General features: G+C 37.0%; 1 protein-coding gene across 1 annotated transcript in view; it reads left to right on the forward strand.

The window, feature by feature from the left end:
- Positions 1 to 19,832, forward strand: part of RAD21 (RAD21 cohesin complex component) — a 30,234-nt gene extending 10,402 nt beyond the window's left edge. The window contains exons 3-14 of the mRNA XM_041769410.1: positions 4,212 to 4,341; positions 6,385 to 6,484; positions 8,335 to 8,441; positions 9,098 to 9,304; positions 9,765 to 9,890; positions 10,212 to 10,334; positions 11,362 to 11,585; positions 12,629 to 12,788; positions 13,256 to 13,404; positions 15,880 to 16,029; positions 17,438 to 17,521; positions 18,126 to 19,832. Coding sequence (XP_041625344.1) covers positions 4,212 to 4,341; positions 6,385 to 6,484; positions 8,335 to 8,441; positions 9,098 to 9,304; positions 9,765 to 9,890; positions 10,212 to 10,334; positions 11,362 to 11,585; positions 12,629 to 12,788; positions 13,256 to 13,404; positions 15,880 to 16,029; positions 17,438 to 17,521; positions 18,126 to 18,317 — 1,752 coding nt within the window. The 3' untranslated portion in view covers positions 18,318 to 19,832. The remainder of the gene's footprint in view (positions 1 to 4,211; positions 4,342 to 6,384; positions 6,485 to 8,334; positions 8,442 to 9,097; positions 9,305 to 9,764; positions 9,891 to 10,211; positions 10,335 to 11,361; positions 11,586 to 12,628; positions 12,789 to 13,255; positions 13,405 to 15,879; positions 16,030 to 17,437; positions 17,522 to 18,125) is intronic.
- The last annotated feature ends 4,455 nt before the right edge of the window (positions 19,833 to 24,287 follow it).

Here is a 24,287-nt window from a genome sequence, read left to right on the forward strand (position 1 = left end):
TTGAGCTCTTTTTTTGAAATTAGTATGTGTGACTAATCTTTAACACCCATTGATATTGAGGGTGATTTGGCTTAAAAGGATGACAAATTTTTTAATAGTATGTGCAGAGTACTTTGTACTCTGTTAGGGGTGCTACAAAAGAGTACAAGACAATCTTATATATGAAGGTGTCTGCCAGTAGCCACAAAGCAAGGCATATGGTTCAGGAATAATATCAAAAACTGTGACGTATGTGTGAGAGAGAGAATAACTTAACCATTTCTATGTAGGTTATTTGATTGATCCTGTTTTATTTTGATAGACTGTAAAGATATCTCCACAGAGTGAACTGACCTGAATATTTCTAATGTTTGCTCTTGCTGTGTGGTTCTCATTAGGGATGAATGTTGGGTTAGTTGTTTAGAACAAGTGTCAGACATATATAGCTCAGTTGTAACTGTGTGCCTTCTGCCCCTCCTAACCCCAACCCTCTGTTGGAACAGCCATAGGTAACCTCTGTAGAGTTTTCTCTGGATATATTATAACCTGTGTTCCTTACAACACCGACACTCATAACACACTAGATCCCATATAAGCGTTGATTGAGATCTACCTTGAAAAAAAAAAAAACAGGATGAGGGAGTATATTTTGTTGTGAAGAAAGATGATTATCCTTGATCAGTTAGTTTGCCTTCCAGTCAGCTGATAAAACTAAGTGAAAAATGGCTTAATGGAAAGTTAACAGTCTTACTTAACCAGAAGTTTAGAAAAAGGAAGATTTAGGATTAGTTGAGCAGTTCGATGGTGTCATTCATCTAAGGACTCACTGATTTTTTTTTTTCTTTTAAGATTTAATTATTTTTAGAGAGAGGGTGGGGGTAGAGGAAGAGGGAAAGAGAGTCCTAAGCCAGCTTTGCACTGAGCATGGAGCCTTCCCACAGGGCTTGATCTCACAGCACAGCCCTGGGATCATGATCTGAGCTGAAACCAAGAATTGGAATGCTCAACCAGCTGACCCACCTAGGCACCCCAGGACTCCTCAATCTTATGTTGGCTTCTTGTCCTTACACTCACGGCCTGTGACTACGAGCAGCTCCAAACCCCAGCCTGCACACAAGAAGGGAGAAGAAAGAGGCAGACATTCTCCTTGTACTGGGAAAATCTTTCTCAGAACTGACCTACTTCATGCTTCTTTTTTGTTGGTTGAGCTGGGTTATGTGCCCATTCGAGAAGCATTAGTAAGGAAGAATGAGACAGTTCTTCAAGGCTGGGGACATTCACTTCCCAAACAAAAATCAGAGTTCCTTAGCCAGCAAAGAGCAATGGCTCTGGATTTGGCAACCACAAATGCTCCATATTCCTTAAAGTACTTATGACAACAATTTCTGGAATGCCTTAGTACCTGCTTCATAGCTGCCTTCTTATCTGTGTTAACTGGTGAATTACTGACAATCTGTTCTTTGTGACTACTCAGCATTTACTACAGGTAAAGGCATAAATAAAGTAAAATAGAAGTGATTATAAGGTAACTTCATTTTTTTTTGTATTTTTTTTTATTGGAGTTTGATTTGCCAATATAGAGTATAACACCCATTGCTCATCCCGTCAAGTGCCCCCCCCCCCAGTGCCCATCACCCAGTCACCCCATCCCAATGCCAGCCGCCCCTTCTACTACCCCTTGTTGGTTTCCCAGAGTTAGGAGTCTGTCATGTTCTGTCTCCCTCTCTGATATTTCCCACTCATTTACTCTCTCTCCTTTTCCCTTTAAACCCTTTGACTATTTTTTATATTCCCTGAATGAATAAAACCGTATAATGTTTGTTCTTCTCTGGTTGACTTACCTCACTCAGCATGATACCCTCCAGTTCTATCCATGGTGAAGCAAATGGTGGGTATTTGTCGTTTCTAATGGCTGAGGAATATTCCATTGTATACATAGACCAAGCTTCTTTATCCATTCATCTTTTGATGGATACCGAGGCTCCTTCCACAGTTTGGCTCTTGTGGACATTGCTGCTATAAACATCGGGGTGCAGGTGTCCTGGCGTTTCACTGCATCTGTATCTTTGGCGTAAATCCCCAGCAGTGCAATTGCTAGGTCATAGGGCAGTTCTATTTTTAACTCTTTGAGGAACCTCCACACAGTTTTCCAGAGTGGCTGTACCAGTTCACATTCCCACCAGCAGTGCAAGAGGGTTCCCCTTTCTCCACATCCTCTCCAACATTTGTTGTTTCCTGTCTTCTTAATTTTCACCATTCTCGCTGGTGTGAGGTGGTATCTCATTGTGGTTTTGATTTGTATTTCGCTGATGGCCTGTGATGCGGAGCATTTTCTCATGTGCTTGTTGGCCATGTCTGTGTCTTCCTTGGTGAAATTTCTGTTCATGTCTTTTGCCCATTTCATGATTGGATTGTTTGTTTCTTTGCTGTTGAGTTTAAGAAGTTCTTTATAGATCTTGGATACTAGCCCTTTATCTGATAGGTCATTTGCAAACATCTCCCATTCTGTAGGTTGTCTTTTAGTTGACTGTATCCTTTGCTGTGCAAAAGCTTCTTATCTTGATGAAGTCCCAATAGTTCATTTTTGCTTTTGTTTCCCTTGCCTTCAAAGATGTATCTTGCAAGAAGTTGCTGTGGCCAAGTTCAAAAAGGGTGTTGCCTGTGTTCTCTAGGATTTTGATGGATTCTTGTCTCACATTTAGGTCTTTCATCCATTTTAAGTTTATCGTTGTGTATGGTGTAAGAGAATGGCCATGTTTCATTCTTCTGCACGTGGCTGTCCAACGTTCCCAGCACCATTTATTGAAGAGACTGTACTTTTTGCAGTGGATATTCTTTCCTGCTTTGTCAAATATTAGTTGACCATAGAGTTGAAGGCCCATTTCTGGGTTCTCTATTCTGTTCCATTGATCTATGTGCCTGTTTTTGTGCCAGTAGCACACTGTCTTGATGACCACAGCTTTGTAGTACCACCTGAAATCTGGCATTGTGATGCCCCCGGCTCTGGTTTTCTTTTTCAATATTCCCCTGGCTATTTGGGGTCTTTTCTGATTCCACACAAATCTTAAGATGATTTGTTCCAACTCTGTGAAGAAAGTCCATGGTATTTTGATAAGGGATTGCATTGAATGTGTCAATTGCCCTGGGTAGCATTGACATTTTCACAATATTAACTCTTCCAATCCATGAGCATGGAATATTTTTCCATCTGTGTCTTCCTCAATTTCTTTCAGAAGTGTTCTGTAGTTTTTAGGGTATAGATCCTTTACTTCTTTGGTTAGGTTTATTCCTAGGTATCTTATGCTTTTGGGTGCAATTGTAAATGGGATTGATTCCTTAATTTCTCTTTCTTCAGTCTCATTGTTACTGTATAGAAATGCCACTGATTTCTGGGCATTGATTTTGTGTCCTGCCACTCTGCCGAATTGCTGTATGAGTTCTAGCAATCTTGAGGTTTTCTATGTACAGTATCATGTCATCTGCAAAGAAGGAGAGTTTGACTTCTTTGCCAATTTGAATGCCTTTTATTTCTTTTTGTTGCCTGATTGCTGAGGCTAGGACTTCTAGTACTATGTTGAATAGCATTGGTAAGAGTGGACGTTCGTGTCGTGTTCCTGATCTTATGGGAAAGGCTCCCAGTGTTTCCCCATTGATAATGATACTTGCTTTGAGCTTTACATAGGTGGCTTTTAAGATGCTGAGGAATGTTCTCTCTATCCCTATACTCTGAAGAGTTTTGATCAGGAATGAATGCTGTATTTTGTCAAATGCTTTCTCTGCATCTACTGAGAGGATCACATGGTTCTTGTTTTTTCTCTTGTTGATATGATCTATCACGTTGATTGTTTTACGAATGTTGAACCCCCCATGCATCCCAGAGATAAATCCCACTTGGTCATGGTGAATAATCTTCGTAATGTACTGTTGGATCCTGTTGGCTAGTATCTTGTTGAGAATTTTTGCATCCGTGTTCATCAGGGATATTGATCTATAATTCTCCTTTTTGGTGGGGTCTTTGTCTGGTTTTGGAATTAAGGTGATGCTGGCCTCATAAAACGAGTTTAGAAGTATTCCATCCTATAAGGTAACTTCAAATAAATGATCAAAAGTATAAAGAGATAAAGTAAAAGCCGCCTATAAATTGCACAAAATACAAGCTTTGCAGTATGATTACCTCTTAAACCAAAATATTACCTTTATAAATTAGATTAATATTCATGTTTTATTCATAGGTGAAGATGGCACTACGAACATCAGGACATCTCTTACTGGGAGTAGTTCGAATCTATCACAGAAAAGCCAAATACCTCCTTGCAGACTGTAATGAAGCATTCATTAAGATAAAGATGGCTTTTCGGCCAGGTATTGTTGACTTTTTTTTTTTTAAAACCTTGGAAGTTCTGTAGTGTGAAAAACTGCAAAACATACACTTGTTTTAATTGTAGTACAAAGAACCCTTCAAAAATCGGGCAACACTTGGAGAAGCAGCAGTTCAAGGGAAGAAATCCATGTCTCATGCATTTGGAATTATAACAATCACTCTTTTTTTTAACCTTTTTTCATCAGCTTTTGTAGAACTAAGAGTTAAAATGTTGAAAGCTTATAAATAATAATAAATAAATAGACAGGAAAAATGTTGAAAGCTAATTGTTACATGATTTTTTTAAAAAAATATAGCTCAGAAAAGAAAATCTTAGGATTTAAAAGTGTTTTTCTTGAATAATTTTAGCATATTCTTAAAATTCACTTTTAACTTGAGGCTTTTATTAAATGTTCTCTGTAGTTTTTTTTATGTTTTATCTAATGATTGGTTCTAAAACTGGACTTTAACAACCAAATTTCCATCTCCATAGATGATAACTAGGGCATTTATCTGAATTCATGTATTGTCTTACAATTTTTTAAAGCACTGATGACATTTTAATGTAATTAAAATAATCAAAGCATAAGAGAGATGGCCTTATACAGTAGTTTCTGCTGAGGTTATATGTTAGTACTTTATTTTAATATATGAATAGTGAAGTTTTTTAGATCTAAGATTTTGTTTAAAAGTAAGGTATTCATACAGATGGCTAAGGAGACACATGAAAAGAAGCTTAATATCACTCATCAGGGAAATACAGATCAAAACTACAATGAGATATCACATCTGTCGGAATGGCTAAAATCAACAGCATGGGAAACAACAGATACTGACAAGGATGCAGAGAAAGGGGAACCCTCTTGCACTGTTGGTGGGAATGCAAACTGGTGTGGCCATTCTGAAAAACAATATGGAGGTTCCTCAAAAGGTTAAAAATAGAACTATCTTATGATCCAGCAATTGTAGGACTTGCTATTTACCTAAAGAATACAAGAATACTAATTTAAAGGGCTCGATGCACCCCGGTGTTTTAGCAGCATTATCTACAATAGCCAAACATGGAAAGAGAGCCCAGATGTTCGTTGACTGATGAATGGATAAAGAAGTGGGTGTGTGTGTGTGTATACGAGCACAACGAAATACTCTTCAGCCATCAGAAAGAATGAAATCTTGCCATTTGCAATGATCTGGATGGAGCTAGAGTGTTAGCTAGCTTATGCTAAGCGAAATAAGTCAGGAAAAGGCAAATACCATGATTCCACTTAATGTGGAATTCAAAAGACAAAACAGGTGAAGAAATGGGAAAGGTAAAAAAAAAAAAAAAAGGAGGAGAATGCAAACCATAAGAAACTCAGCTATAGAAAACAGGCTTCCTGGATGGGAGGTGGGTTTGAGGGGGAGGGTTAAATGGGAGGTGGGTATTACGGAGGACACTGGTTAGATATAAGTGTTATATATAGGTGATGAATCACTAAATTCTCCTGAAACTAATATTACACTATGTGTTCACTAACTGGAATTTATATAAAAATCTAAAAACCAAAGATGTTTAAGCAGAGACTATGATACTTGAATGATTTCTAACATGGTGGATACTAATTGTATTTTGCTTAAATAATCATGCTTTTTGTTTAATTTTGTCTTTTAAAGCAATGCATTTTTAGTTTAGACCACTTGAAGAATATAGAAAAAAATTAAAACACTATAATCACACTTAGCCTAAAATAGTCAATTCCTCAACAGTTAAGGTGCTCCTTTGCAGTTATTCCTCACAAATTTCTTGTTGAGAAAACTGTTATTAACACTTATGTCCTTTTAAGGATATCACCTTAATGCATAGGTAGTGCCTTGACTTTGCTTTTGGAAAGCAAGTAGTTTGGCTTATTATAGAAAAATAAAAGTATTGTGCCTTGGTGGTAATTTGCACACGCTAAGATCTTTCTAGACTATAACCTTAGGAAATTATACTGACTTTATCTTCCTTTGATCTCTAGATAATTTGTGGTATAACCAGGCCTTGAAGCTTACCATTTCTTTTCCAGGTGTTGTTGACCTACCTGAGGAAAATCGAGAAGCTGCTTACAATGCTATCACCTTACCTGAAGAATTTCATGACTTTGATCAGCCACTTCCTGACTTAGAGTATGTCCCTCCTCCCCTCCCCCCCCCCTTTTTTTTAAAGGTTTTATTTATTTATTCATGAGAGGCAGAAGGAGAAGCAGGCTCCCTGCAGAGAGCCTGATGCTGGGACTCATCCCAGGACCCTGGGATCGCCCTGAGCCAAAGGCAGACACTCAACCACTGAGTCACCCAGGTGCCCCTTCCTCCTCCCTTGTTTAGTTGTTGACTTGGTCTACAGTTAACATGACTTGCTTCCAAACAGAAAGTTTCCTTGAACTATTTTGACATCAAGTTAACATGAGGCTAAAATATATATATATATATACTTTCAATTAGGATAGTGTGTAAATACGAAACACACAACCTTAGAATCGTTTCTTCTGTAAGAAAGTTATATAGATGTCAACTTTAACAAATCTAAGGTTGTAGAATTCTGATGTGCTTATTTGGCCAAAGCTTGTGTAAACTAAACAGTTTTCAGATGTGTGCTTTCATAGTATCAGTGAATATGAACTATTGCTTCATGATTTTTTTCTTTGGGGGTGTATATTAAAATTTACTGGTTATCTTCTTTGCCGTGCTGTACTCAGCTACAATTTCTGGTTCTTTTGTTTGTTTTTTAATGAACGTATGAGATAACTCTTCATGAAGAGCAAGAAAGGGTCATTGTCAAACAACATACATTTAAGAGGAAAGTTGTACAGAGATGGCCATTACAGCAGAATACTATAGCGTTTCCCTTTTCTCAAGTCCTCAAAATCTGTCTTTACCATGACAGGGAATGTGCCTATAACTTCTCGTGTAATTTAGTAGCATAATTGATGAACCCTCTAGACCAAGCCCCATCTTTTTTTGACATATTTGTCTGCTTTTGAAAATGATCCATGAAAAAAAAAAAAAAAGATCCATCACTCCTAATTATGATTTATTTTGGAGTGTGTGTGTTAATGGTAGGTGCTATATAGCTGCTTTCCTTACTCCCCACTTTGTTTTTAAAATTTTTTCATTGGAAATTCAGCAGCTAAAAAGTAGAAAGATTAGTAATGTGAACCCCATGTATTGACCAATCAGCTTCTTTAATTATGGATATGTTGCCAGTTTTATTTCATTAATATTTCCCTGACTCAACCTTCCAACACCCCACTGGGTTATCTTAAAGAGTAGATCTCTTCCTCTATAAATAACTCACTATCTCTTTTGAGGTAGGGAATTTTCTAAATCCATCCATAACAACATCCCACCTTTAAAATATAAATTACAGTAATTCCTTAATGTAATATCCAATCAGCATTCAGATGTTCCCAGTTTACACATAGGCCTTTTTTAAAATCCTCAGTTTGTTTAAGGTCTCTACAAATTCAGCAAACTACATTTGATTGATAGGCCTCAGAAGTCTTCCATGCTTTTACTTGCCACTTGTTTCCTAAATAAACCTGGTCATTTGTTTTGAAGTATTTATATTCTGAATTTGGCCGATGATATTCCACGTTGTTTAATATTACAGGTCTTATTGAGTATTTTTTAAACAATACGAGATATTAATCTGTTAGAGGAAGACACAGTCTCAGAAAAGTGGGGTAACTTCAGAGTTCATACCACGACCCTGATGAAAACCCCTACCTGTCTAGACCATGCATTTCTAAGTTTTTCCTATGTTTTGCTTTCTGGTCATTGATGGTTTTTAAATCTAAATACAAATTCTAAATCATTGTTCAGATTCTTAGATTGTATATAGTGTCAAATACTAAGATTTCTAAACCATGGTAACTTTATATGTATGTTTTTTCCTTATAGAGAGAATTAGGATATTTTTTTCTCCTATACATTGCAGTGAGACTTAAGACTAAAATGTATTTGAAATTCTTTTAAAGTGACATTGATGTGGCCCAGCAGTTCAGCCTGAACCAGAGTAGAGTGGAAGAAATAACCATGAGAGAAGAAGTTGGAAACATCAGTATTCTACAAGAAAATGATTTTGGTAATGGAGAAACAAATTACTAGCTAATAATGTTAGAAGTATGTTGTGACACTGCTAGCAGTTTGAAAAGGAAAACCCAGACATATGTTCATGATGATAAAAGGATAAATTTCATCTCATGCTTTCTCATAAAGAAAAGAATTTACCTTCTTACCAGTATGTTAAGCATTTCCATTTATGCACCAAACTTGAGTTCAGTCCTTGCCTATTCCTGCTTCCCATACACAGTGATAGAACCTATATTTGAATCTGTAGAAAGTCCCAACACTGACATAATGCTCAGTTGAGAACAGTTTCATTATGTACCTACTATTCTTCTTGAATAGTGTTTAAAACAGGCAAATTTTTTTCTTGATGACAACACACTATAACGAATGTTTTAAGTGTTTATGCAACCTAACCTATACACGTATTTAAATTTACTTCACATATTTAAGATAACCTAAATTTGGATCCTACGTTTGAATGTGCTAGTCATGCCCCAGATCCGTTCATGAAATATAGAGGCTAAAGGTTTAAAGTTTAAACTGGGTGTTTAATACTCAAAGATAAATAAGGCCTCAGTTAGCAAATGTGACATTCCAATTATAATAAATCCTTAGTTTTTTTACAACAGTGATGTTTTTAACGCTTTTCAACTAATAACATTTGTTTAGGTGACTTTGGAATGGATGATCGTGAGATAATGAGAGAAGGAAGTGCTTTTGAGGATGATGACATGTTAGTGAGCACAAGTGCTTCTAACCTACTGTTAGAGCCTGAACAGAGCACCAGCAATCTGAATGAGAAAATTAACCATTTAGAATATGAAGACCAATATAAGGATGACAATTTCGGAGAAGGAAATGATGGCGGTATATTAGGTAGGTTGCAACACGGTGGTTATTCTAGCATTTATTTGTTCATTTATGGTGTTTTAGAGCAGTCGCTAATTCTGGGTCATGTAAGCAGCTCTTTAGGTATACATGTGTGGATTGTGATTAATCGATTTCATTCAAGTTCTCTGTGGAACTGTAGCCTAAAAAGGTTATAATAATACCTAATTTTGTTAAAGATGCTTATCTCAGAGTTTTAAGTGTTACTAGCTCTTAAACTGCTCTCTTTTGTGTTTGATACCTATATTAAATAAATGTTTTAAGTAGAAATATGAACTAGAAAAGAGAATTTTTTATACTGTTACACTTTTGTATACTATCTTGAAGAGAGATGCAAGTTGAATACAATTTTTTTTTTGATTTGGTTAATTTTAACGTAATTTTATTTTCCCAGTGATAGGCTATTCTTTTAGCACTTTTTTCTCAAGTTATATATTTTGTATTTCAGATGACAAACTTATAAGTAACAATGATGGTGGTATCTTTGATGATCCCCCTGCCCTGTCTGAGGCAGGTGTGATGTTGCCAGAACAGCCTGCACATGATGATATGGATGAGGATGATAATGTTTCAAGTAAGCATTTCCTGTTTAGTGACCTGAACGTGATTGTATGGCAGTGAAAAAGGTATCTAATAGAAGACCACAAACTAAAAGTTCCAGCTTATAATGAATTATAAGTCTCTTTAAGAACAGTGCTTATGATTATTCTGATTCTCTTACGTTAACCCTGTACCCCTCCCCCCCTTTTAGCTAATGTGGCCTCCTTTGTAACTAGAAAACAATTTGTTATTGGTACCAGTGGGTTTCTTTTAGTTTCTCAAAGGGATTTTTCCCCATTTGTAGGAGATGTATTAAATACGCATGCCTTTTGTGACCAAATTTCTGTTTTTATAGTGGGTGGGCCTGATAGTCCTGATTCAGTGGATCCTGTTGAACCAATGCCAACTATGACTGATCAGACAACACTTGTTCCAAATGAGGAAGAAGCCTTTGCATTGGAACCTATTGATATCACTGGTGAGCAAACAAAACTTTTTGTCTTACAAAATTCAGAACATAAGGTCCTAGTTCTGGCTTTTCTTCTTTATTTGCTACTCTTGTTTAGATAGATGGCGAAGCTTCTTTCTTCTTTGTCAGTCATCTCTCATAGAATCTTCTATTATAATCTAAGTATCTTAGAGAATACCTGTAAAAGTTGCTTTGAAATACAAGTATAGAACCACGTTTTTTGCTAATATGTAGCTTAGTCTTATGCTAACAGATCAACACATGTGTAACAATTAGAAAACATTGCAAAGAATTTTACAGTGAAGTACAGGATTGACTGTGTCTTTATTGAATAGTTGGGCTACAGTCTGGAAATGTGATAGATTCTAAAATCAGTGTTGTGTTTCTTTCAGTGCTTCTTAAGACGTATAATGAAATCTTGAATTAATTTGTATCTTGAGAAATTGATCTGGTGTTACCTACTTTGCAGAGTTTTAGTAAGGATTAGAAATGAATATACAATAAGAATCTAGGATGGAATTCCAGGTCCATCTGGGTGTAGACTCCCCCCCCCCCCCACACACACACACTTAATCACTCTGCTTGTACAACTGCCATATATGAACTGTAACTTTTCCACTAAAAATCATAGTAACTGTGACCATTTATGGAGGATTTAAGATAAAGGTAACTTTTCTTAATGGCCGCTCAGATGTAATAGTAAGCCATACAATCTCGGACTTCAACCCAAATCTGAATCAAGTGTGAGATGTTCCGTATTTACAATACAAGTTTACATGGGCAAAATGTATTGGTTTTTGCATTATTGTACTCCTGTTGTGCCAAAGTCTATACATAGTCATTAATTCAGCAGATTTTTATTGAGCACCTATAGTATGCCAGCCTCTTTAGACATAAGTTAAAATAGATTCTGCCCTCTTGAGGCTCTTCTAACAGGTATCTAGAAAAGCAGGGATACAATGAGACCAAGTCTAAAAGCTCTGTTTTTCATGATGGCCTCACAGGAAAGTGATGTTATTTTCTCCTGTCATTCCAGTCAAAGAAACCAAAGCCAAGAGGAAGAGGAAGCTGATTGTTGACAGTGTCAAAGAGTTGGATAGTAAGACAATTAGAGCCCAACTTAGTGATTATTCTGATATTGTTACAACTTTGGATTTGGCACCACCCACCAAGAAATTGATGATGTGGAAAGAGACAGGGGGAGTGGAAAAACTCTTCTCCTTACCTGCTCAGCCTTTATGGAATAACAGACTACTGAAGGTAATATAGTTGGCATTCTTTTGGCCATTTTTAAAAAATAACTTTCAAAACCATTGACTTTTTTTTTTTTTTTAACTTAAATCACAACATACAAACACAGCCTGATCTGAAAAGATCCTGCTCATACCTGTATTTCTAAAAGATGTAGGAGGAATTTTTTCTATACTTAAAAGCCACAGGTTTTTAGTAATAGTTCTCCCTCCTCAATCTCCTTATAATTATTGTTCTATTGCCTTAGTGTACACTGTGCTTCAAGTCGCAGTCTACATTTTGCTTTCATTCTAAACCATGGAATGGTTCTCCTTTTCCCACAGTAAATAATTCTCTGGCTTTATGAAAATTATTTGCACTGATAAGCCCTTTTCAGCTCACTTTAAGTTCCAGACTATTCCAGAACAAGGTTCTGAAGTGAAGAACTCAGAGTGAAGCAGTGCTATTAGACTGTTATTCTGAGGTTAAAATATGCATTGAACCAAGTGATTTTACTATTTATTGGAAGCATAGTCATATAATCATTTGGAAGAAAGTCCTTAAAATATTTATATTCTTTGACTCATTGGCTTCATTATTAGAAATTTTCCTAAGGAAATAATTCAAAATATGGAAAAATTTATTTCTGTGAAGATCATTATATTGTTTGCAATTAATCTAAAAAGTCTTAATATTAAAAACCATTCAAATGTGATACATACACACACGTATCTCCACTCAGTGGAATATTATGCAGTCATCAACTGTCAAAAAACATAAAACTACTTGGCAGGATTCCAGTTAGATGGAGTTTTAAGTGTATGAATATGAAAATAAATTGCAGGCAAATTTAAAATGTGTTTAATTTTTCTAAAATTGCTTCACTTAAAACCGGATGTCCTATATTTAAAAATCAGGATATAATGTAGTGTATATAACATTAAGTAGAAATCATGCTAAATTGTGTACACACTGATTATAATTCTATTAAACCATGCTTAATGGAAAATAGAAATGTCAGTGATGGATTTTTTTAATGTGATTTATAGTTGAGATTTTTAATTCTTTTATAGCTCTTTACACGCTGTCTTACACCACTAGTACCAGAAGATCTTAGAAAAAGGCGGAAAGGAGGAGAAGCTGATAATTTGGATGAATTCCTCAAAGAATTTGAAAATCCAGAGGTTCCCAGAGAGGATCAGCAGCAGCAACACCAGCAGCGTGATGTTATCGGTCTGTTCGTTTGAATAGTTCCTTGATGAAGTCTAAATGAGCATTTGGCTTAAGATATACCTGTGTTTAAAAAAAAAAAAAAAAAAAAGATATACCTATATATTGCCAAGAGTAACAGAAATCTGGAACAAAGGCACATACTCAAATATCTGTACAGGGAACTACATTTGGTTGCTTTGTTAAAGAGAAAGCTTTCTGTTTTTGGAAAGGTTTAAAGTTTTAGACTAGCTGAGTAATCTTCTAATAAGAGGATTATCCTGCATTGGATTGTAGGTGGGGGGATTTTACCCTTTTTCCCCTTTACGTGTATTGTTACAAATTGAGTAATCTTCGCAGAGCTAAAATTTTTATTTGGCTTTTTTCATTAGATAAAGTACCTTTGTCTTAATGCATTAGTATTCAAGGAAATTCTAAAATATTGTTAGACTTGTACAATTTATGTCTCTTTTTCATATGACCAATTGCAGATGAGCCCATTTTGGAAGAGCCAAGCCGCCTCCAGGAATCAGTGATGGAGACCAGCAGAACAAACTTGGATGAATCAGCCATGCCTCCACCACCTCCTCAAGGAGTCAAGCGAAAAGCAGGACAGATTGACCCAGAGCCTGTGATCCCTGTAAGTAAGCACATCAGTCATCAAGAATTTTAGATCCCTCATAATAGTGTTAGTATCTAAGGAGCTGTTTTGAAATATAGTGGTTTAGAGGAAAAAAAATAAGGGATAGGTCTGGAGAGAAAGAATGGCAGTCAAGGATGTGAACACAGTATGCCCTACATGGGAGAAGATACACAGAAATTTGAGCCTTTTGACTCTTCTTAAATAGTCTTGTTTCAGAGCCTAATGTGACCCCATCCTTGGCCAGTGTGGAATCCTTGACTAAACTTGATTCCAGTCATTTTTCTTTCTCAAGGATTAGTCCAGGGTGAATCTGACAATTCTAGATTAAAGGTGAAAGCATATGGAACCTATTAACTTTTTCAAGTATGTATGAGTAAATGTCACTTTTTTTTAAATACCACTTTTTAATTAACCTCTAGTTCCGAATGTCTGATTAGTTTTGGTTTTTGCCAGTAAAGTTGAACATTTTTTCTCCAGTTTTTTGAGATATAATTGACATACAGCATTATACTAGTTTACAGTGTAAAACAGTACTTTGATTTTTGTGAAATCCTTTCACAACATATGTGTGTGTATACATATAACATCACCTTACATAATAACATATTTTTTCTTCTTTTGAGAACTTTTAGCAGCTTTCATATATGTTAACTATAGTCACCATACTCTGTATTAGATCCCCAGAACTTAACGACTGAAAGTATCTTTCCAGCCTTTAGTTAACTATCATTGTACTCTGCTTTTAGGAGTTCCACTTTTTTTAGGTTCTACATATAAGTGACATCATATAGTATTTGTCTTTCTCTGACTTATCTCATGTAGTATAATGCCTTCCAACTCTATCCGTGTTATCACAAAAGGCAGGATTTTCTTTCTCCTAGTGAATATTCCATTGCATGTATATATCACATCTTTTTAATGGATAGGCTGTTTTCATATCTTGGCTCTTAAAAGTAATGCTGCAATAACCATGAGGAAACAGGTAACTTTTCACAGGAATGATTTCATTTCTGTTGGATAAAGACGCAGAAGTGAAATTGCTGAATCATATATATGGTTCTATTTTTAACTTCTTGAGAAGGGATCCTAGAGTGATCCATAGTGGCTGCACCAACAGTGCACAGGGGTTTCTCTCTTGATTTGCATTTCCTTGCATAAGAGATGTTGAGCACCTTTTCACGGACCTGTTGACCATCTGTAGGGTCTTCTTTGGAAAATGTTTATTCAGCTCCTTTGACTATTTTTTAATCAAATTGGTTTTATTTTTGCTCTTGAACTGTGTGAGTTCTTTATTTGTAATGTTAACCCCTTATCAGATAAATAATTTTCAAGTATTTTCTCCATTCTGTAGATGGCCTTTTCATTTTATTGCTCATATCCTTTCCAGAAGCTTTTTAGTTCCATCTAGTCCCCCTTGCTTATTTTTTGCTTTTATTGCCTTTGCTATCAAATCAGAAAATCATTTCCCAGACCTATTTTAAGGAGCTTATCCATCTTATGTTTTCTCCTAGTAGTTTTATGGTCCTACAGTCAAAACTTTAACCCATTTGGGGTTGATGTTTGTGTATGGTATAAGATAATCGTCCAATTTTCCCAGAACCATTATTGAAATAAGATTTCTCCATTGTAGACTCTATATGCATGTATTGACTCTTCAACCTAAAACTGTTTCATATTACAGTAACCTGCAAAAGAAAGAGAGCTATCTTATTAAAGAATCAGAATATACTTGTTAAATTCCTTTAAAAAAAAAAAAAAGTAACATCTGCCTATTTTATGCAGACTGACTACCATTAAATATAAAGGAAGTAAGGTCTAATGTAAGACTTCCCAAACTTAAATTTATAGAATAAATTAATCTGGTGGGCAAACGGAGGCTTTTTGGTAACCTTGGTTGTTAAGAGGTATTGCAGAAGACTAAGAACTAGTTTTCTATACCCTCTGGCGGTAGAGTTGTCCAAAAGAGCATCTTTCGGTATGAGCTCAGAAATGGGAGTGGGGACAGATAATGAGTGGGTTACTCTAGTACTACTGTCCTGGAAGAACTTGTTTGTTAACATTCTCCGCAGTCTATATTAAGCCTGGAAGAAATTCAGGAGATGGACTCAGAAAACATGCTGTCATAAGAGCTCCAAGACTCTTCATTAGAGCCCAAGCTTAGTTATAATAGCCTTAGGACCATTTCATGCAGAAATGGTTGACAGTAATATTAAAGTCTGTTTGCATTGCGTTAATGGGTAATTCGGTTTTGTGTGGGTTTTCCTAAAATAATACTACAGAAAGTTTTTGGGATTTTTTTTTTCTTGTAATTTACAAATTTCTCACATAGACTTTATATATAAGTATTTGGTTCCTAAAAAAGTAGAAAAACAACACTTTTGTTAAAGCAATTGATTGTATCTTGTTCTTAGAATTTTTGATGGTGAGGGAGTTTGGCAGTATGAACTCAGTATTTCTTCCCCTTGCTTTAAGCCCCAGCAGGTAGAGCAGGTGGAAATACCCCCTGTAGAGCTGCCCCCTGAGGAGCCTCCAAATATCTGTCAGTTAATTCCAGAGTTAGAACTTCTACCAGAGAAAGAGAAGGAGAAAGAAAAGGAGAAAGAAGATGATGAAGAGGAGGAGGTAAGGAAACACTTGCAAAGAGACCTGATGAATAAATCCTATCCTAGATTTAGCACAGATCGTCATTTAGCTCTCTTTTACATTCGTAGTGAAGCTAAGGTACTTGATGTTGAGCATCACAGCGAAGGAAAATGTCCAGACATGAACAATTGAACTGAATTCTTAATGATCTAGATTATCATTAATAACATCAAATTTTATGTCATGCTATGTCATTGGCTCCTTTGTGGGCTTTGGAAGGACTGACTGCCCTTTCACTGATCTCTTGGTTGAATTCTAGATCGTTTGTAGTTGGTTTTATTATCTTGTGGCCAATTTTTATTGCAATTAGCATCTACCTCTGGTATGACTTTTCATTGTGTCTATGGCCTGGAAATCTCATAGCCAAACATCTTCCATTTGTAGGAGTTTTGTTTTCATTAGACTAGGATAAGACGTGACTTTGTAAAACAGATTGAGTAAAGGTTTGAATAGCTTTTATTTTTTGAAAAAGTAGAGGCACTTTAAAAACCTTAAAATAACTTCTAGGATGCCTCAAAACTTTTTAAAATTCTTCTAAGACTGAAGCTTATGGACTGGGTACATACTTTCGTTAGTATCTGTATTTATAATATATTATTATGTCAGCCATAGATCTTATAACCATTTTTAAAAAAACTATAGTACTCAAGCACTAAAGTCAAAATTCAGCCCCAGAGCTACTCTAAGTCTGTGTACTAAGGTAGGCCATTACCTCAGACTTAGTGTTGAATCTCAGTATGAAACCATAAACTCTTGGCTCTTTGAAGTATGGTATGTAGTTCAGCATAGCATGGAAGCATCTCAGCTATAGCCCCATGTGAACTTCAGAGTTTAGAAAGTCATTTAGAAGGCAGGTCTGTAGGTGATGGGGAGCTGGGCAGCACAAGGAAAATCAAGTATTATGGATTATAGCCCATTTCTTTTAAAACACTGTGTAGACAAGTACTGCTTACCTGCTAATCTGTGTGCTCTTTGGTACTGGTCCACAATGAGATTGGGGTCCACCAGAATATAAATCAGCTAGATAATCATGCTGCCAAAACACACAAATATATTCTATTGAAATAAGCAGTGTGCTTAGTGGCATAGTTGATTTATAGCCAACATAAGTTAATTATCTTAATAGGGGGCCAATCAATACCCAGTAGCTCACCAACCAGCAGTAGCTGTCCAGGCACCATGCTCTCTCTGTAGGCACATCCTTATAGACCAGTATAGAATCATATATTCAGCCAAATGCTTACTTGTAGTTACAGAAGACTTTCTTCTGCAATTTAAGAAAGATAAGCTTCCAAGTAAGAGATTTTTCAGGACATAAAGAAATAGTCCATTTTGCAGTAGACCACTTTTGTCAGCTTTTTTGTCTGTTGGGATCCTTTTCATTCAGGATGAAGATGCTTCCGGAGGTGATCAGGATCAAGAAGAAAGAAGATGGAACAAAAGGACTCAGCAGATGCTTCATGGGCTTCAGGTAGGTACATGAGTCCAGACTTAGACTTGCGCAAAGACTTGGCATTGCTCCCTCAAAAAAATAGCAACACGCTAGGACCAGAAAGCCCATGTTTCTAGCACTGTGTATTTTAATATATAAAGTGTTGGGCTCAGAGTGAGCCTGGAGAGCCTCCAGGTAAACACTTTTCCTGTGGTTATGCTGCAAAGGAAAGCTATGGTGGTTTATAGAATGCCTTTGTGTACCTGCATCTCCTAGGGTTTTGTTGAGCCAGATATAAATGAGATATTTTGAGTGTCTGTGAAATACCAAGCAGGTTATTCAGAGTTTCCCAAAATAGGAGCAAAGGATAGTTGGATTTTAAAAATAAGTTGAAATTTTAGGAACTGTGTATGTGTTCAGTTTTACTGTTGTATCACATTTGTTGGAATGTTCCATGGACATTTGATTTTAAAGGTGCCATAATATACTTTGCCCCTTTACCATCACTCAGACTATTCAAAGAAGTCCACTCTTAGCAGAATATACAGTATACTTTCTCTAGGATCCAAAATTGCACCTTTTTAAAACTACCACCTTACTGTGAGATTACGTTGATTTACTTCTTCCTTTGGTTTTATTTCAGCGAGCTCTTGCTAAAACTGGGGCTGAATCCATCAGTTTGCTTGAGTTATGTCGAAACACAAACAGAAAGCAAGCTGCAGCAAAGTTCTACAGCTTCTTGGTTCTTAAAAAGCAACAAGCTATTGAGCTGACGCAGGAAGAACCATACAGCGACATCATTGCAACACCTGGACCAAGGTTCCACATTATTTGAGCAGCTAGAAGCGTTATAGCTAGTGTTCATTTCACTAGTGTATACAAATTGCCCCCGTGTGTAGGGCACACAAAACCCTTTGAGAAAATTTAGATTTGTGTCTGTACAAAATCTCTGCCTTTTTCTTTGTTTTTTTTCCAGTATTTTATCAATTTCATCTTTAAGGGAAACTGCTTATATGGTTGTGTTTGTGTTCTGATGTGGAGAAAACAAGCACACCCAAGGACCCAGAAGATCATTTTAACAGTTCAGAACAGATGTGTGCAATATTGGCGCATGTAATAGTCAGGATTTTTATCTTAGTTCTCCATCACTGCATTGGAAAGGAAAACATGTCAGGAAAAAAAATTCCTGACAATTGAGAATGATGGTGTGAGTCTTTGACAGGAAGAACTCGTCTTTTCCTACTAGTAACACTGGCAGTCTTGTTAACAGCTGTGTTTAGGGATGGTGCCCAAAACAGATTGTCCTCTTGAGATAAAGTGTAATTCCATAATGACCAAGAGGGTCTGTGAAACTGTGCTGTAACTGAACCCCTTCAGTTACAAAATTATAGGACTTGGTTTAAAATGTTCTATTTTTTAAGTCATTCCATTTGAAACTTTTTAATGAACCTGACTATTCTAAAATCTGTTGTTTTAGTGAGGCTCTGAAATGAGCAGAAGTAGACTTTTTAGAGTAGAATAAATATAAAAACATTTATGACTTTCCAGAAACTCTAAATCAAAGTTTTAAAAAGATGTTTGGATATATTTGAGTACTCAGATCATGAAAATAGAAATTGCTCTGCCAACAACTAAAAGGACAGACTGGCGGGAAATGAGACACCTGGTTGACTTAACCCTTAAGCAGACAATGCTGTTAATAACTAATGGCTTCTCTGATATTTATTATAAGTTTTAGTACTGATCTTTTCCCAATGCTGCACACTCCTGTGTTTGGAACCTTATTTTAATGGCTTTGCAACAGAAATCCTGTATCCGGTTTCCTATAATTTAAGAAAAGCATCCAAATAAAGGCTTTACTATTAACAGACCAGATAGCACCAGAAATTATGTGACTATTATGATTATCAGAACATGTCTTAACTTTTTAGGGCAAAATTACTCACACTGAAAGTTCTAGCTTAAGTGTTGGCACTTTTGTGGAAAAAAAATCACTTTTGGATCTCAGACTTCAGTGTATACCCAGTAATTTTAAATTATGTGAAATGTTTTAAATTAGTGAACTCGTAATTACTGTTTTGATGATTCAGTTTCTTGAGAATGGTAAGTGTATAAAATTGCTATTGCAGCTTTATTTTCAATATGTGCCTGTAAACCATGGATTTTTCTCCCTTTGTAAAAAGTCATTTGTAGATAATTGAATGTTTGATTATAGAAAGGTCATTAGTTTCTTGTTAACACATTTTGTTAGTCTGGTTTTGTTGCTTATCGGGTTTAATATTGTTCTTGAAAATAGTTGATGCTATGTTATGTATAACTTTTCTAATAAAAGTTGTGTTATAAGCTGTAATTTTTGGAGTATTAATTATCTGGTTGAAGGTGTTCCCCAGCAAAATGTTAATTATGCCTCATGTTTTGTTTGCCTTATCTAGAATAATTGTCCATACAAATAGTTAAGTGAATTTTTCAAGAAGTCTTGGGTTAAAAAAAAAGGAAAGACCTAGTGTGTCTTTAACAGAAGAGCCATGTGATCTAAGATAAAATTGAAGTAACAAAGGGCTGGTGCCGAGGAATCTTTGGGGCACAGATATAGATAGCCCTGCAACTGCTAAGTACCTACAAGCTATGACGTGCCTGTCAGTGTATGCCCTGGCAGCCCTGAACAAACTTAGCTGATGACCATGTGCTGGAGATTTCCTGGGTCCATCTGAGAATCCTGCTAAAAGCCGGGGCACATTCAGTAACTTGGAATGTATGTTCCTGTGCATTCAAACCTTATCCTGCTCCCAGCTGTGAGCTTCAAGACACTAAGGTTTTATGCTTAACATATAGCAAGGCTTAACTGTAAATAGTTAATGCTGTTTATAATAGGAAAACCAGTATTCACTTTGGCTCAAGTCATGATCCCCGGGTCTTGGAATCGAGTTCCACATCAGGCTCCCCAGAGAGAGCCTGCTCTTCCTTCTCCCTATGTCTCTGCACCTCTCTCTGTCTCTCATGAATAAATAAAAATTTAATAAATAAATAGCAACACTATGTAAAAGATGCAGCCCTAGAACCTTGCCAAATGATGGCAGAGCTGCTGGAACCTAAGTCCTTGGGATTTACCTTCCCCCTCCACCTTGATAGACAGGAGCACATTCCCTGTGCCATAGCCAGCCAGTTAACGCAAGCCCTGGAAACCTAGCCCGCACCACTCATGGATGTCCTGGGGTGCAGAGAAAGGAGCTATAGTTTAAAAGAGAAGCTAGAGAATAAAAGCTACAGCCCTAGAACACCACTGAACAGAAGGGGAGCTGCAGGAACTCTGGGATCAGGGAGGTTGGCAAGCACCATGGTTTAGATTCTCCTTTACAAAACCTTGGTAGGGTGGTCAGGAGGTAGGGCCTGGGTGCCCTAGCCCGCTTATCACCTCAATGAGCCCCTATCTCCTAGCCCACACACCCCCACCAGTCCCAACAACACAGCCCAAGGGTGGCCACACCAGGACACTCCTGGTCATTACTTCGGCTTCATAAAACTTGCTGGGGAACCCCTAGCACAGAGCACTCTGGGACCTCCCAGTTCATCCAGCTGCCTCATCACGTTGCCCCCTGTGCAGAGCACCCCAGGAAACCCCAGCCTATGCCCACCTTGATTCCAGCCACCCTGCCAGGGTGCCCCCTGTGCACAACACCCCGGGAAATCTTGGCCCATACCAACCTCAGTTTCAGTTGCCCCACCATGGCACTCCCTGCACTGAGGATCCCAAGTTATGCCAGCTTGCACCCATGTCAGCTTCAGCTTTCTTTCCAGGACATCCTCTGCACAGATCACCCTGGCTCATGCCCACTTGAGCTACATCATGCCAAGGTGCCCCTATACAGAGGACCCATAAGCCCCTTGGCCCATGCCTCACCTCAACTCCAGCCATGCTGCAAAGGTACCTCTGCACACAGAACCCCAGAAAACTCGCTTACACTCACTTTGGCTCCAGCTAGCCTGCCAGTGTGCCCTCTGCACTTTAGAGCCTTGGGCCCCCCAGCTAGTACCCACTGCAGCTTTATCTGTCCTGCCAGGGGATGTTCTATGCAGAGAGCCCTGGAAGGAACTCCTTAGCTTGAACACATTTAGGCTTCAGCTGTCCTGCAGAACATATACTAAGCAGAGAGCATCAGGACCAGTCCGTGCCTATTTCAGTTCCAACCATCCCCCCCAGGCAGCCCCAGCACAGAATGCCCCAAGACTCAGCCCACACCCATAGCTCTAGCCAGCCAGTGAAAGGCATCAGGCACACACTCTACATAGAGGATGGCCATACATAAGACCATTCTTTCAAGTTTAGGAGACTAAGTGTTCTGCGTAATTCATAGAAACAAACACAAAGTCAAGCAAAACGAGAGACAGAAATGTGCTCCAAACAAAACCTCACAAAAAGAGCTAAATGAAACAGATAAGCAATGCACCTGATAAAGAGTTCAATGATCATAAAGATGCTTGCTGGACTGGAGAAAAGAGTGGAAGAACTCAGAGCTTCAAGAAAGAGAAGACCTAAAAAAAAAAAAAAACCTGAAGAATACAGTAACAATGAAAAGTACACTGGAAGAAGTCAACAGATTAGCAGATGCAGAAGAACAAATTAGCAATCTAGAAAATAAGGTGATAGCACCCAATCTGAACAGCAAAAAGGAAAAGAATTTTTAAAAATAGGGATAAGTTAAATGTTTCTTGGACAACATCAAGACAACAAACATTCACGTGACAGAGATCCCAGAAGAAGAGAGAAAAAGAAAACTAACTTAAACTATAGCTGAAAACTTCACTAACCTAAGGTAACGAAACACATCTGGTTCAGGAAGCAGAGAGTTCCAAACAAGATTAACCCAAGGAGATCTACACCACAACACATACAGTGTCAAAGAATAAAGAGAAAGAGAAATTTTAAAACAGAAGCAAAGTTACATGCAACAGAAACTCCATAACATGCAAAACAAAAACTCCGTTTTTTAGCAGAAACTTTTCAGGCCAAAAGGGAGTAGAATGATGTATTCACAGTGCTGGGAGGAAGAAACCTTCAAACAAGAATATTTGACCTGGCAAGATTCAGAATTGTAAGACAGTTTCTCAGGCAAACAAAAGTTAAAAGAATTCATCACCTCTAAATTGGCCTTATAAGAAATGTCAAAGGGACTTAAGTGAAAACGTCCATACTTAGACATAATAAAAATATTAGTAAAAAGATACAAAATATGACAGCATACACAAAATGTAGAGATGTGAATAAAAAATTATTTTAGAATATGTTTGAACTTAAATGACTATTAACTTAATAGAGATTGCTATGTACTTAAAATGTTATATATGAAACTCATGGTAACCACAAACCCAAAACCAAAAATAGATTAAAAAAAAAAATTAAAAAAAAATCCAGGCCTAACACTGCAGAAAGTCATCACTTATAATTACATAAAATGTAAATGGTCTAAATGTTCCACTCAATAAAGAGTAGAAATGAATTTTAAAAAGCAGGACTCAAAAAAAAAAAAAAAAACAGGACTCATCTATATGCTACCTACAAAAGACCCGCTTTAGACCTAATGACATGTACAGACTAAAAGTGAAGGGATGAAAAAAGATACTTGATACAGGTGAAAGAAAAAAAAAAGGCCAGTGTAGCAATACTACTTTCAAACAAAATACGCTTTAAAACAAAGGCTGTTGGGGCATCTGGGTGGCTCAGCTTATTGAGCATCTGACTTTGGCTTGGGTCATGATCCCAAGGTCCTGGGATCAAGCCCTGCATTGGGCTCCCTGCTCAGCAGAAAGCCTGCTTCTCCCTCGCCCTCTGCCACTTCTCTGCTTGTGTATGCATACTCTCTGCTTCTGGCAAATAAAATTTTTTAAAAAGAGAAAAACAAAAAACCAAAGGCTGTAATGAGACAAAAGGCATTACATAATGATAAAGGAACCAATCCAATAAAAAGACATAAAAAATATCTGTCCACCCAACACGAGAGCACCTAAATACATAAGGCAAATGTTAACAGACATAAAGGGAGAAATTGACAGTAATACAGTAATAGTATATGACTTTAACACTCCACATAACAGACATTTTCCGGACAGAAAATCAATAAGGAAATTGTCATTAAGTGACACATTAGACCACATGAACGTAATATACATAGAACATTTCCATCCAAAAACAACACAATATACCTTCTTTTCAAGTGCACATGGAACATTCTCCTGGATACATGTTAGGACACAAAATAAGTCTCAATAAATTTATATGTGAACCACACTAATGTCACCTTGGACAAATCTATCATGGGGACATTTCTGTGACTAGAAATCTTAAGTACAGCTCCTGTACCCTGATTTTTTGTTTGTTTCACCACACCCTTAAGGAAACTCTCAGGGCATAATGTCCTTGATCTACTCTGCAGATATGACTATGATACACATTCTCCAGCATGTACTCCCAGACTCCAGGGCTATAAAAGCAGGTCTTAAGGGCGGTGTTAGAGAGATCTACTTGTCTTGCAGCCATCAAAGACATTCTTCTGTCCAAAAGTCCCCATAATAAACTATTTCTCATCAACCTGGATTTGTTAGACTTCTTCAATATCTACCAGTCTTCATTTTTTGCCTTTGGAGGTCATTTTGTATATACCTCCCTTTCATGGAACAATTTAAGACGACAGGAATCCTATCATTCATCTTTTCTGATGACAATATGAAACTAGAAATCAATTATAAGGGGGAAAAAACACAAACACATGCCATCTAAACAAGGTTGCTACTAAACAATAAATTTGTCAAC

Source organism: Vulpes lagopus, chromosome 9, assembly GCF_018345385.1.
Source record: "Vulpes lagopus strain Blue_001 chromosome 9, ASM1834538v1, whole genome shotgun sequence".
Lineage (NCBI taxonomy): Eukaryota > Metazoa > Chordata > Mammalia > Carnivora > Canidae > Vulpes > Vulpes lagopus.